This window comes from Sebastes fasciatus, chromosome 13 (genome assembly GCF_043250625.1).
Source record: "Sebastes fasciatus isolate fSebFas1 chromosome 13, fSebFas1.pri, whole genome shotgun sequence".
In the NCBI taxonomy this organism is placed as follows: Eukaryota; Metazoa; Chordata; class Actinopteri; order Perciformes; family Sebastidae; genus Sebastes; species Sebastes fasciatus.
Window position 1 is genome coordinate 22,592,637 of NC_133807.1, and position 15,553 is coordinate 22,608,189.

A 15,553-nucleotide genomic window follows, 5' to 3' on the forward strand; every position below is an offset into this window, starting at 1 on the left:
TCGGGAGATGTGATTTTTTTTATTTGTGCCCATTCTAAAAGAAATGATGAGAAGCAAATAGATTTTTACAAATATAATTTTTACCCCCCAATATTCTACAAATATCTTCCTGAACTAGATGATCCTTAAAACTACACAGGACGGTACAAAATGTATATCTCTATACAGTACCATGCACACTATACAGAATAGTATGCATTTGTTTTTACAAAATAAGGCTGAAACGCAGGAATGCATTGTGAAATAACTAAGACAATAGTGGTTGGTCACATTTGTCATTTACACTCAGTTTGAAAAATTATAACTCCAATCACATATCTTGTAAAAAGCAACAGTGAGGCTGGATATAACATTTAAAACTCCAAAATAGCTGCAATGAAAGCTATAACTCTATTATCTGAAAAGGAATTCAATCTTTATATATACAACATGAACTTACTCAAACATAGCGATAAAAGCTGGTACTAATCACCATACAAATATAGTGCAAATGGCCCTAACCACAACATTTTCTTAAATTATAAAACTGCTTTAGAAGTCCTCCTCAGATTGCTTTTATTCTTTATGTTTGGCCGGTGACTCCTCGATCCCCTTGGAGGTCAAGACCTCAGACAAGCGAACCAAGTAAGCGGAGTCTGGGTACCCGTTCCTGAGAGAGACAAAAACAAGACTGCTCAGCTCAGATACATGGACGAGTGTGACCTTTAAAGATATCATGCTCATTTCCAGGTTCATACTTGTATTTTGGGTTCCTACTAGAACATGTTTACATTCTGTAATGTTAAAAAAAAAACTTATTTTTCTCATACTGTCTGAATATACCTGTATTCACCCTCTGTCTGAAACACTCCGTTTTAGCACCTGTCTCTTTAAGACCCCCTCCTGAAAAAGCCCAGTGTGCTAGTGAGAAAAAGATGCACCTTTGCAAAGGTGGTTCTCAAGCTGTCAGTGGTATATTCTAATGAGCCTGTATGTCACACTGAATGGCTTGTTAAGTCACATGTTTTCTGATCTAGACAGCCCATAAAAAACTGACTGGGTTGTCTTATTTCACAGTTTGTGGGTTGGTAGTCACTCCAGATACCAAAATGTGTGAGCACAAGCACTGAAAAGGTGTCCCCTTTAACTCTACAGCTCTGTTATAGACTCACTCACCCTGATTTGCCTCCTTGAAGGGTGGTCTTGTGTGGGATGCAGTCCCAGGTGACCTTGGCCTCTGTGTCTTTGCCGGTCACTGTGAAGGTGAGTCCCTGCTTGAATGCTTTCTCCAGCCTGGGCACCAGCTTCCTCGACTTCTCGCTGTCGGGAAGATAGGCTTCAAACTGCCCGCCTTGAAATGGTTCTCCTGGAGAGGGGTGATCCTCCTGGTAAGACAGAACGCAAAGACCACAGTCGTAAACAAAGGAGATATTAACATGCATAAGCTAAAAGCTCTATGTGATACCTTAGCTCACACGATTCACAAGAAACTCGTACAGAACGGTAACTTCCTGTGCACTATGTCAGTGTATTTTCCAGAACTTCTCTGTATTATAGGCCTTATATAGAATAATAGTTTTCTGAGAAGTGATATTGGATAAAACATTAGAAAAGCAGATTGAAGTTTCACTGAAACTGGTGTACAAGAACAATATCATCTGTTGTCTCTTTTAAAGCTGCAGTCATTAACTTTGAGCAAATATGATAAAACGGTCACTATATCCTGACAGTAGTGTGTGACGGAGACAGATAATATGTGAAAAAAATCATGTTCCTCTATGCTCCTAATGGCATTTGCAAGATTTCAGCGCGCCCGAACGTAAACAACCAATCAGAGCCGAGCAGTCTCTACAGCAGCTGTCAATCGGTGCTCGCTAGACTCGCAAACGGTCAGACTAGGCAGCGCTGATCAAAAATGAATCAATATTCTGTTACTGTAATGCCTATTTCTCGCCTCAAATGCTTTCAGAAACATCTCGTAGTGTACTGTTTAGCTGTAAAATGAGAAAGTTTGTGACCCGGTAGCCATGTTGAAAACAGTCGAGCCAAAACCAAGCACCGCCACCAGCCGGACCATTGGTTGTTCTTCAAATGCCATTAGGAGCACGGGAGGAAACAGAGGAACAGATTACCTGTCTCATGCACTACTGTCAGGATATAGTGGACATTTTCTAGAAATAACTTTTTATCATATTTGCTCAAAGTTACAGACTGCAGCTTTAATAGGCCCTCCAGTACACCTCAGATACAACAGTTATGAGTGAGAATGTGTTTAAAATGAGCCCCTCACCCCTTGGATGCCATCCGGGATGCAGTAAGTGATCTTGATCCCTGAGAATTTTGTGTAACCCGGGACGCTGATGGGTAGTTTAGAGGAGCTCATTTTGCCCTGGATGCCCCACGTCGTCGTGTCCGTCTCGTGACAAACTCTGCAGTGGACGTGTACAGTGTCCAGGCACTTTGAGCACATGGTGACCCCACACTTTGCTTGCATCGTCTCACTCTCTCCACACACACATCCTAAGCTTCCCAGAGCTGATCTGGAATCCTCTGGGGTATCCTGGATCTCTGTTTGGTTTTGGGTTGAATGTACAGTTCTCTCTTTCTTATGAAGGGTCATGTCTGTTGACCCAATATCATTCACATGTCTCGCGCTATCATGTCCTGTTTTAGAGTGGCCGACAAATGTCTCCGTCTTCTGTCCATCCATCTCCACTGTACTTACTATTTTCACTTTCTCTTTAATGACAGGATCTTTCCTCACTGACGGACTACTGGATCCATTCACAAGCTCTGTCTCACGGAAGTCACTTCTCTGGTTTGTTCTCCTTTCCTGACTATCAGCGCCATCGGCTTTGCTTGTTTGGCTCTCTAGCATCCCCTGAGGATTATTGTAAAAGTGCAGACTTGTACTTTGGTCCTCATTCATTTGTAAAAATGCGGATGGATTCCAATTGGAGGTAGAGGGGCCAGAGAGGTCCTCTTGTTCAGGTGTTTGGGCCGATTCTCCACAAAACACCTCCCGCATTGAAGCACCAACCTGAGAACACAACGCTTTTGGACCGAAGATATATAAATGCTTGTTTGTAATCTGCATGGTGACCTTCTTGAAGCGGCTTCGCACCTCAGCACAACAAGCCTGTAAGGTTTCATCTGCTGTGTCGGTGATACCCATCTCTGACAGGCGCAGCTTCTTCATAGAGAAGTCAACGCTAACTGAGTCAACCAGATTCTGTAAAGCTAGCCGACATGAACTCACATTAGATGAGTTTGCCCCTCTTAAGATGACGGTCAGATCACTGCTACCCTCTGAGCCGCTCTCTTTCATCTGGACATCAGAAGTCAGGTCGTCCACTCGGAGCCTATAGGCTTCTTTTATGTGCTTCCACATCACACTGGAAACTGTAATCTCTGCTCTATAGACCTCCTGCTTGTCCATCCCTGTTTGGTTGCTGAAGCTGGAGGACTTGCCCCTGGATCGGACTGTGCCAGAGTCGTCTTGACTCTTCTGACTCGTAACTTGTGCCTTCTGCCGAGGCGTTCCTGAGAAACTACTGGCTCGCTTCAAGGTGGATCCAGACCCAACAGGTGGGAGCGAAACACTTCCTGAAAAACTGGACTGAGCTGCGCTAAGAGGGGATGTTAAACTCTTGGGTCGAGTATCAACTAAATGGGAGCTCAAGGAGGTTTTATTCTGCATGGAAGCATCTCCTACCCTCTTAAACAAGATGTCCCCTCCGGTGTTTTGGGCTCTGGAGAGACTTTCACCAGCAATCCCTGCTGTTTCTGACAGTACGTCATGCCCCAACATCGGCCCGATGCGTGTTTGTCTGCTGGGAGATGAGAGCCCTCGTAAGGTGAAGTCCGTTGGTCGACTGCCTAACGCAGCCAGCCCTGAATCCTTAAACCGAGCAGCTAGCTTATACTTTCTGGCTCCATCAGCTCTCTTTTCATCCTCCTCGGACCTCAGCAGCTCATCTATCCTGTCATCTGGAGAATCCACAGTGGAGGTCAAAGTGAGGGGGACTTTCTGCTCATCAGCACGAGGTGGTGAACCTGAATCATATGAAGGATATCTAAGAAGACTGGCTACATCTTCTTTCTTACCCCTCACGTCGCTGGGGTCCAGGAGAAGAAACTGCTTGGCTTCAGACACCTCACTACTAATCCCAATAATGTAAATATTTTGCTCATCTTCATTCAGAAGAAGCTTGGGAAATCTGACCCTCAAGCTCTCCATCACCCTGTGCTGCCCCCCCCTGAGGGACAGGATACTTTTAGGGAACAGGTCTCGACGGATCTTGGTCTCGTTCTCCTGGTAAAAACTACCTATCGCCTTTCTTGCCAACTTCAGGCGCTCCTGATCTCGACCACCCTCCCCCGTTCCCGAAGCAACCTGCAAAAACAGAGTAGTCAACCCCTGATTTGTCATATCCACCGCATCGACACCATATTGACTGAGGATATGCTGGTATTCCTTCTGGCAGTGTTTCTGCAGATACTGGAACATGTCTGCATCCACGACTACTGAGAAGTCCTCCTCAGGCGTAGTAGGACGCTGCAGAGCTGCACCGTCCGTCTGGCCAGTATCTTCCCAGCCGTAACCACCAGGTGTCAGGTCTCTATGCGAGCTGGAGTTGTGCTCATCAGAAGGCCTGTCGATGTGAACTTTCTCTCGTTGCTCTCTGTGCTTATTAGGCTTCCTGCTCTGATCCTCTGACTCCTGAGGCTTCTGTGCTATCTGAGCGGACATGGAGCCACTGGTGGCAGGTTGATCTGAGTCTTTGTTTTCTGCTGATTGTGGTTGGCCAAACAGTTGTGCCAAAGCAGCCTGGACTTTGGAGTAGGCGCCACGCAATGTGCACAATTCCTCAGTAGCATCGTAGTTTATCTGGACATCAGGGTGGCTTGTACGAAGGCTCGTCAGTGCCATTATTCCCCCAGGAAGCTGGCTGTGGTCCACAGTTGCTGATAAACTTAAGACGACCTGTGATGACGGGAGAAGAGAGACAACAAACACTCATGGATTTTACTGTATATCCAGTATTTATTGACATATTTTCTGCTCAAGTATACCTTGTCTGGGTCCAAGCTTTCACGGTGCTCAGTTACAACGACTTTATACTTCTTCCCGTCCACCTCCAGAAGGTGCCGACTGTGTTGAATAACTCTCTGTGCCACTGTGAGAGAGGGGTCACCAGACGGAAATCAATCTCAGTCTGGGAAGCATCCTGAATGTGTAAATCACTGGTGACAACCGACATACGTTACTAATACATTGCAAATTACTGCAACTACATTTTGAAGTCTTTATAGAGTGAAAGTTAATGAAGCATTTGCTGTTGTATTGTGAGACCAGAGTGGTAATGTAGGTCATATAATATAGTTAATAATAGTCACACCAACATGTCTCTGTAATGGAATCACTTAAGTATTCAGAAGAATCCCCCTCCCATTCACTTCATATGCACAGACATGCACACAGCCCGACCCCACTGACCTCCGCTGTCCTCGAAGGTGACGAGGGCAGAGACGGGCGTTGCCTTGACAATTGTGACAGAGTGTATCTCCCCTCCTCCATTCCTGCTTCTCAGGAAGTGGATGAGTAGCTTGTCTCTCAGCTTGTCGTCCTCAATGTCTGTGGGCAGACCGCTCACCCTCACAGTCCGGCCCGGCTCTGCCATCTGCTGGGAGAAACACAATCACTGCTGGGAAAGAAAAACTAAGAGTGAACGCAAGACGGCAACACAGAAATGTCATGATTCTGCAGAAACAGCGAGACATCGACAGGATGATGACAAAAAGAGAAAAACCTCTTCATGAAGATGTTAATGTGAAAGTATCAGCCAACCATTCACAGACCCCACCCTTGAAAATAAGAAGGGGAGACATGTTTGATAATATAACTCCCTCTATTGGGGGTTACTAGGACATTACACCAACATTACTAAAAAAACATCCATTTCAGGTGCCAATGAGACTTTTGTTGAAATTCTGAGCAAATAATTATAATTATAATAATCTTTATTCATATAGCACCTTTAAAAACACAGTTACAAAGTACTTTACAATAAAAACAGTACACATTTAAAACACAAGGATAACAAAAGGTACTAAGAGCCAATAACTAAACACATAAAAACCCAAAGGGTAAAACAACTAAAATGTCATACAACATAAATAAAATCACAGAAAAGCAATTCTAAAAAAGTGAGTTTTTAAAAGTGATTTAAAAGACATGACAGAGTTTGCAGTCCTGATCTCCTCAGGCAGGTCAAATGTCAATCTCAAGTTTAGGGATGCACCGATACCGATACTGGATCGGATATCGGGCTGATACTGATTCAAATAGCTGGATCGGATATCGGTGACAATGGGGCTGATCTATTAAATTCAATGTTTATATACTCGTTATACTGTATATATATACATTATATACTGTAATTTATTTTCATGGCTCCGTTTACAGGCTTTAAAAACTCTAGCCCATGACAGGAGACTTCGGCCAATCACAGGTCATTTCAAAGAGAGAGAGCGTTCCTATTGGCTGTGCTCCGGCTGGTGGGCGGTGCTTGGTATTCCTCAACTGATCTCAACATGGCTGCCGGGTATCAAACTTTCTTATTTTACAGCTAAACAGCACACTACAAGATGATTCTGAACACATTTGAGGTGAGAAATAGGCTCTATGGTAATAGAATATTAATTCATGTTTGATCAGCGCTGCCTAGTTTAACCATTTGATCAGAGTTTGTGAGTGATTGACAGCTGGCAGACTCCAGATCAGATCTGATTGGTTGTTTTCCTCCAGTCTGTGAAATCTTGCAGATGCCATTAGGAGCACCGGAGCACACAGAGGCACATGATTTTTTCAGATTTTAAATCATATTTGCTCTATTTCTACTCACTGCAGCTTTAACAACATGTTGCTCTTCACACACAAACACACCCACAATAGATATTGTAAAGTTACTATCTTATATTATGTTGAATTATAAAGTATTTTGTACTGATTTGCAGCAATCCTGCAACATATGCGCAACATGTTTGGTGTTTATTGCTACAGGATGTCAGAATATACATGTAGAAGCGAGCAGGAAAAGCCACATTGCGCAGAGCTGAGTGTCAAGGAAGTGGAAAGAAATCACACATATCTACCTATCGCACTATCGACGAATCTAGTGTTTACACCCGACGCTGTTACTATATCTGTCACAAAAACATCTGGGAGAGCCTATCTGGCAGATTTGTGTCGATTACTGACCTTACTAATGATTCACGGCGTCGTTCAGAGAGCGTCACACTTTACAAACCATAGTGGAGGAAAAGTGAAACTACTAACTGATGTGTGATGTGTTATATCCGCGCTAGGGGGCGACCAAGTGCGTCTCATTGCGTCTAACAAGAATACATCACAGTAGCCTCAGATTTATGTTGTGACCCTCTGACCCCTAAACTGGATTAAATAACGAGACTGATATAAAGTAGATAAAACTTGCTCCACCTCAATCAGCTATAAACATAAAATGCTACTCACACATTGTTGCATCAGTATTGACAGTGTAATAATATCATTCATAATAATATATCAGTCGTACTTTTACTTTTGATACTTTAAGTACTTCTGTACCTTTACTTAAAGCTTTAAAGCTGCTGTAGTGTATGATTTAAAAAAAAAAGTTATTTCTATAAAACGGGCACTATATCCTGACAGTAGTGCATGACAGGAAATCTGACAAAAATCGCGTGCCTCTGTGTCCTCCAGTGCTCCTAACAGCATCTGCAAATATATGGAATATAATGTGGGATGAGAACTGAGGTAGAGAGTTGTTTTTTTTAAATAGACTAAAGTGCAGAATAAAGCTGTACATTGTTGGTATAATACAGTAAAAACTAGCCTATAAATGTGCAGAGTAGGATGTAGGAGTATTATGGATTTTTTGCCCAATGATGCCAAAACAAATCTGCATACTGCAGGTTTAAGTGTTTTTTTTCATTTTTTTTAAAAACAGAGTTTATTTCTGAATTTTGTTAATACAACTCTGACAATCCATTGCACAAACATGTTTTGGACTGATAGATATCCCACCCACCCCCCACCCATGACAAAACCCAGAGGGCACAAAAATAAATATAAACAAATAGATAAATAAATAAAATAAAATAAAATAAAATAAAAATAAATAAACATAAATAATGATAAATTGTTAGAGGTTTAGGACAGTACACCCTATCATCTAGGGCACTGACATGCATAAAACAAGCATAGGCGTTAAGCCGAAGAGTTGAACACAAAGATAAATCAGGGGTCCTTCCAATGTGTCGTTTGAAATATTCCTGGTCAAATATATACACACATATACTGTATCCATATATATATATATATACATATACAGATAAACACATACATATTTAAGTGTTTTTTTTTAATGTAGGACATTTACTTGTAATGTATCTATTCAGTCAATCAATCAATTAATTAATCCTTCAATCCACCCAGACTCTAACAGCACTAGGTGGCAGTAATGCATCATTACATGAATGCCAAACAAACCGTAGAAGAAGAAGAAGTCTCTTGTCCAATCAGAAGCTGCGTTGCTTCATGCTCCGCGCCTGCGCAGTGAGGATCAGACAGTTCATGTGTTCTTACGTCGTCTAGTGGAGGTCATCGACATCTGAGCGAAACTGAGGTGAGTTGTGAAATGCAGTCTGCTCGTAACACTGAAAATACTTAATGTAAAACTAAATGGGTGTATAGCTGTAATTACAAAGCAAACTGGAGACTATGTAATGTATAAATGACGTTATATCATGAGCTAAGCTAGCCTCTTTGCATCAGCCAGAGATAACATGCGTACACTCACCCGGCGTGACTTTGCTGACACGAGCTTTATTGTAGTTTTAATATATCTCAGATGGTATATAAGTAATGTTTTACATGTTGTAAACTCTTAAGATATATAGTGCTCTGTTTAGTCTGCTTAGCTTGCCAGCTGTCTGAGTACAGCACAATGCTAGGTAGTTAGCTAAATTAGCTAACACCCACAGCCTTGGCATCTCAGCTCAAGGTAAAGGCCAGCTATTACTGGATGGAAGAGGGGTTTATAGTGGCTGCTGTCTAAACAACACCGTCACAAACACTTAATGTTGTTGATTTGTACTAATTGTATCAACCTCTTGTCTTATTTTAACCAGCACTGCTCCCAGTAGACCACATACACTTACACACCAAAAACTGACCATAACTGCACTATAATAATAATAATAATAAACTTTATTTGTATAGCACCTTTCCAAACATAGTTACAAAGTGCTTTACATAAGTTAAAATAGTGCAAACATCAAGATAAAAATAATACAGAATAAAAACATAGGCCAAAATAAAATGTTGAACATAAAACTTTTGTACAAAAAGTCAACAGTAATGAAATTTAAAACAAGGGATTGCTATAAAAAAGGCCTTCCTGTAAAGATAGGTTTTGAGACATGATTTAGAAATACTATACTGTATCATGACTGTGCAATATCATTATCATTATTACTACTAACGTGTACTTCATACTGTGCAATATTTTCAGGTGGAATTTCATTTCATTTCATTCTCACTGTGCAATATCATTTTCCAGTTGTGCAATTTTGTTAATTTATTGTCAATACTGTATATACTGCTCCCATTTTTATACTTCCTTCTAATTAAATGGTTCATATTTTGTTACACTTTGTTTAGCTCTTTTTTTTTTACTGTGTAAGCTGATGCGTCTTGTTTTTTGCACTATCCCCTTTGCTGCTGTACACTGCACATGTCCCCACTGCGGGACTAATAAAGAAATATCTTATCTTATCATATCTTATCTTGTCTTATTTCCACTGCTAGTGTGATTGCTGTCATGGCCAAGCTGTTCGAGTCTATTGGGAAGTTGGGGCTGGCCCTCGCCATCGGTGGAGGTGTTGTGAACTCTGCCCTTTTCAACGGTGAGTGCGAACAACACATAACTGTTCAAGAAGTCTGAGCAATCATGAGGTGTCTAATAAGACTACTAACTGTCTCACTAAGTGATCATTACGTTCGCGCAGCTGTTTTAAGAAACTAATAGTGTTGCATCACCACACTTAACTGCAGCATCATATGGTGGTCGAGAGAGTTCAATGCAATGTCTGAAACTTAAATAAAATCAAGTTTATTTGTCACATACACAATCATACAAAGTTAAACGTGTAGTAAAAAATGCATGCAAATAAACATTGCACAAGTACATGAAGAAAACATCGTCACTACTTAAACAACACATTGCAGCATTTAGAAAAATGCTGCAAATAAATAAAACACATTAAGAATTTGACAATGCATATATAGAATATAAATAGATACAGAAGTGCATTGCAAATGTTAAAAATACCTCAAGTCTAGTACAACGCAGCTGAAGAAATACTTCAACCATCTGCCAGTGATGTTTGCAATGAAGCCGTTTATGTTTATTTAGATTTTTTTAAATCTGATATTATTCATCATATATTCATCTAGAGTGTTTTCCTGGAAACTTCTATTATGTTGTAATGTGATTTGCAGCGTTTCTCTATTTGCTTGTGTTTTTTGTATTCGCAGTGCGTTTCCTACTGAATTTGTTTTGTCAAATGAATGATGAATGTATTTCCTAAAATATGTCTGTAATGAACCCGATAACAGTAATGTAACATTCAACAGTCATGAAATGTAAAAAGTTATGAAAACACTGCCCTGAAAAAACCCCCAATAACAAAACATTTAACAGAGCTATAAACTATTTATATATAAAAAAAAACATTATGCTGTATACACAAACTTGTTGGCAGCAAGACTAACTGTACTTCTTTCTACAGTTGATGCAGGGCACCGGGCCGTGATATTTGACAGGTTCAGAGGAGTGCAAGAAATTGTCGTTGGTGAAGGGACCCACTTCCTCATTCCCTGGGTTCAGAAGCCTATCATCTTTGATTGTCGCTCCCGTCCACGCAACGTGCCTGTGATCACAGGCAGCAAAGGTACATCAATCATCTACTAAACTGCTGTAATGTTGTCCTCATTGTTGCTCATGAGCATTCTGTCCTTCTTAAAACTCATCTAATGTTATGGCGCCCTGGTAGCTCACCTGGTAGAGCGGGTGACCCATGGGCTAAGAGTCCTAACTGCAGCGGCCTGGATCACATCCGACCTGGGGCCCTTTGCTGCATTCCCCCCCCCCCTCTCATTTCGCCTTTTCTGTCAATCTTCAGCTATACTACTAAAATCAAGAAAAGCCCCAAATCATATTTAATGTTCCCTAATGTAACGATGCTATATACTATATGTTAACATGTTGTCTAGGTTTGTCTCATATGTGCAGTAAGAGTTACACTTTAATCATTCCCCCCACAGATATGCAGAATGTAAACATCACATTGCGTATCCTCTTCCGGCCGGTGACCACCCAGCTGCCACGCATTTTCACCAGTATTGGTGAGGACTATGATGAGAGGGTGCTACCATCCATCACCACAGAGGTCTTGAAGTCTGTAGTGGTGAGTATCAGCTAAAGGACCAGTGTGTAGCATTTCAGGGTATCTATTAGCAGAAATGGAATATAATATTCATAACTATGTTTTCATTGGTGTATAATCACCTGAAACTAAGAATTATTGTTTTTGTTAGCTTAGAATGAGCCCACCATATCTACATAGGGAGCGGGTCCTCTTCACAGAGTCCGCCATGTTTCTACAGTAGCACAGAATGGACAAATTGAACACTGGCTCTAGAGAGTCTTTCATGTTTTTACGTAGCCTGAAGGCCACCGTAGTTCTTCTACATGCTTGTGAAATTGCAGTAACGTGAGCCGCAGAGTGCAAAACTGCCAGTAAGGATGGCCTATGAGGCGAACGGTGTTACCACGGTTTTGTACACGGCGGCTCACGTTACAGCAGTCTTGGAAAGGGAGGCGTGAGCAGAGGGGTACTCAGTTGGTTGCAATCGGCAACCACATCACTAGATGGCGCCAAATCCTACACACTACCTTTTAAGAGTAATTACAAATAAACAGATGAGAGTTTTTGTTCTGAGTGAGAGTGAGCTGATAAACTGACTCTGTGTGTGTCTTTTTTTTTTACAGGCTCGGTTTGATGCCGGCGAGCTCATCACCCAGAGAGAGCTTGTGTCTCGGCAGGTCAGTGAGGACCTCACAGAAAGAGCCAACACCTTCGGCCTCATCTTGGATGACGTTTCACTGGTATGAAGCTGCTGGCAAATTTTGCAACCATGTCCATGTTATCTTTTCAGTTGGATTTTAACTTGGAGAAACTATTTTATTGTGTTCTTTCAGACACACTTGACCTTTGGCAAGGAATTCACAGAGGCTGTTGAGATGAAGCAGGTGGCCCAGCAGGAGGCTGAGAGGGCCCGTTTCGTTGTAGAAAAGGTATTATATAACACACAACACACAGGTCATCCCTGTCATCCCTATACTACTTGTGCCTTCAGAAATGTGTATGCAGTGTCTGTGGGGAAAAAGATGGAAGTATAGAGTATATAAGAATTATAATATAGGGTTTGGCGATTGGACAAATATATCAGCTATCGGCGATTGGCTGAGTAAATTTCCGGTTGTTTTTTCTGGGTGATGTTTGTCATTTTATTTTGCTAATTTAATGGTCTAACTCCGTCGAACGAGAACCGCTCAGCTGCTGCTCAGCAGGCAGGGAGAGATACAGCGTGGGAAAACAACGTGCAGTCGTGCGAGTCTGCTTTTTTGTCAGATCTAACTCTGCGAAATATGGGTTTTATTTCAGCCAGACCGATGTTGTTGGAAAGACTAACAAAGATGGCTATATTGGCAATCGCTGGATGTTAGGCTGACGACGGCTGGAGTGGAAAATTTTAACATATCGCTCAACCCTATCACAGTTATTGTAAATTACGGCAGCTCACAAAATCTTTTTATCCTTTTAGGCAGAGCAACAGAAGCAGGCGGCCATCATCTCAGCAGAGGGAGATTCCCAGGCTGCCTTGCTCATCGCCAACTCCCTAATGGAGGCTGGTGATGGTCTGGTAGAGCTACGTAAGCTGGAGGCAGCGGAGGACATCGCCTTCCTGCTCTCCCGCTCCCGCAACGTCACTTACCTGCCATCAGGACAGGGCACATTGCTCCAGTTGCCCCAGTGATAACATCTCATGTCCAGCCCACTGTTGCTGTTACAAGGGCCGTGGAATGGGTGGTTGGAGGATTCAATAAAGGACTCTCAACTTCACACACATTCCTCCCACTCTTTCTCTAACCAACTCTGGACTGGGCTCTGCTGATAGCAGGATGGTGGGAGACAAAGTGAGAGGTCTGCGATTGATACATTTATGAAGTCCACCCATGTGTAAGGAAGTGGAGGGTAACCTATATATAGTACTTGTTTTGAAAAACAATCGACAATGCAGTAAATTCTCTAAAGATTTGTCTTTGCTACATTGTCCAAGAGCACTGCATGTGTGGAAAGCAACAGAGTGATTTTAACATCAAGGGAAAACAGTTTCCTTTAAAAGCTAAGATAATAAATGATGATGCCATAACTCTTCTTTATGTGTGCTGGAACGTTTCATCAAATTGTGCAACTACGTATATTCAGACCTATAATGAAAGGCTCTCCTTCTGATTCACTGACATAACTGACTAGAGATGGTGTATTCATTTGACTTAAATTCTCTCTGTACTGATTTGCCAGAGGTATAAAATTTCTGGAATATAACTGCTGTCTAGCTCCAGCCCCCCCGCGACCCCTAACGGGATAAGCGGTTGCAGATGGATGGATGGATGGATGGATGGATAACTGCTGTCTAGCAAATTATTTCTTCATGAATAATACCCCCGAATTATTGGAACGTACCTGTCAGATGGTAGAGAATGACCCTTCGTTCTCTATAGTTGACATGTCTTTAGTTTGTGTGGAGAAAGTGTATGCCCCGTGTTTCAGAAATGGCTCAACTCAACATTAAAATTTTCTTTCTACCTCCCAGTGGTCACACTTATTGTTCAAGGCCTCAGAGGTGAATGTACATAATTTTTCTATTTAGCATAATAGTCACCATAGGATGCATGATTTCAGTTACATTGTTTATTGTTGCTTTTCTCCATGATGTCTCAAAAAGGATAAAATAGTTTATGTGCCATTGGTAGCTTTGATGATGAAGTTAAAGTTTGTTATGTGATAGATTTTTTTTTATAAACAATGGCTGTTTGGGAAGAAAGTAAAACCTCTATGCAACTAATGATGGGGTTCTTTTAACTATCCCCTGGTATATTGAGTATCAGATTAAAAACATTTTAAAAGAAGGCATGGTTTATTAGTAGGGATGTCAAAGTTAACGCATTAATGAAAATTAATTTCAACGCCACTAACTTCTTTAACACAACTAGCGATTTTTATGTTGTAGCGGGCTCAGTTTTAAAGCTAGAGCGAAGATACTGGTATCATCACAGAGGCTAAATAACGCTCCAAACCTACGCAAAATTTTGGAGAGGAAAAACTGCATGGCCATTTTCAAAGGGGTCCCTTGACCTCAAGATATGTGAATGAAAATGGGTTCTATGGGTACCCACGAGTCTCCCCTTTACATACATGCCCTCTTTATGATAATCACATGCAGTTTGGGTCAAGTCATAGTCAAGTCAGCACACTGACACACTGACAGCTGTTGTTGACTGTTGGCCTTGAGTTTGCCATGTTATGATTTGAGCATATTTTTAATGCTAAATGCAGTACCTGTGAGGGTTTCTGGACAATATTTGTCATTGTTTTGTGTGTTAACTGATTTCCAATAATAATTATATATATACATTTGCATAAAGCAAGCATAATTGGCCCACTCATGTTGATAAATATTAAATACTTGACAAATCTCTCTTTAAGGTACATTTTGAACAGATACAAAAATGTGTGATTAATTGCGATTAACTATTTTATCAATTGATAGCCCTATTTATTAGATTAAGATTACTGAATGTTAGATATGTTTTTTATGTATATATCATCCATGTTTCCAGGAGTCTAGACATAAATGTGAAAAATGCAAAAAATAAGATATTTTTGGGAGGTATATGGATGAGGAAGAGTGGTGATAAGGGTTGGTTTATATCTACTTTTGAACTTCAGATGGATATGTGGGTTGTAAATAAACTTGGGATGCTGTTCATATATTTAATTTGGGATGTAAATAAATCTGGGATAGTTTATATATTATATTATATTATATATATTATATTATATTATATTATATTATATTATATTATATTATATTATATTTTATTATATTATATTATATTATCATTATATATAATATATGAGTTAATTGAGGAGAAGTGAGAAAGGGGTAAGGAAATATAAGTTTTACTTCTACCTACTCCTTTTCAGACACTATTACTCTTGTTTTGTTTGTTATTATTTTGTATCTTTGTTTACATTTTATTTATTACATCCACCCTACCTATTTTACAAGTGCAATTACCTCTGTTTATATTACATCACATCTATTTTTATATTTTATACTTCTAGTGTAACACTTCTGTTTATATTTATTTATTAC

General features: G+C 40.7%; 2 protein-coding genes across 3 annotated transcripts; one reads left to right on the forward strand and one right to left on the reverse strand.

Annotated features, from left to right (window-relative positions):
* LOC141780819 (uncharacterized) lies at positions 1–7,355 on the reverse strand. Its single transcript, XM_074656218.1, has 6 exons — positions 7,244–7,355; positions 5,480–5,663; positions 5,056–5,159; positions 2,270–4,966; positions 1,156–1,364; positions 1–649 (listed from the first exon to the last, which is right to left on the reverse strand). Exons 2-6 carry the CDS (start codon positions 5,661–5,663, stop codon positions 556–558), a joined length of 3,288 nt encoding a protein of 1,095 aa, XP_074512319.1. The 5' UTR covers positions 7,244–7,355; the 3' UTR covers positions 1–555.
* Positions 7,356–8,540: 1,185 nt separating this feature from the next.
* On the forward strand, positions 8,541–13,548 carry phb (prohibitin). 2 transcript variants are annotated; one of them, XM_074656220.1, is made up of 7 exons: positions 8,541–8,669; positions 9,854–9,951; positions 10,837–10,998; positions 11,372–11,514; positions 12,099–12,215; positions 12,309–12,404; positions 12,935–13,548. In XM_074656220.1, exons 2-7 carry the CDS (start codon positions 9,867–9,869, stop codon positions 13,145–13,147), a joined length of 816 nt encoding a protein of 271 aa, XP_074512321.1. In that variant the 5' UTR covers positions 8,541–8,669; positions 9,854–9,866; the 3' UTR covers positions 13,148–13,548. The 2 variants fall into 2 exon arrangements, with proteins under 2 accessions (XP_074512321.1, XP_074512322.1); XM_074656221.1 differs by having other exon boundaries at positions 8,616–8,673.
* Positions 13,549–15,553: the final 2,005 nt, after the last annotated feature.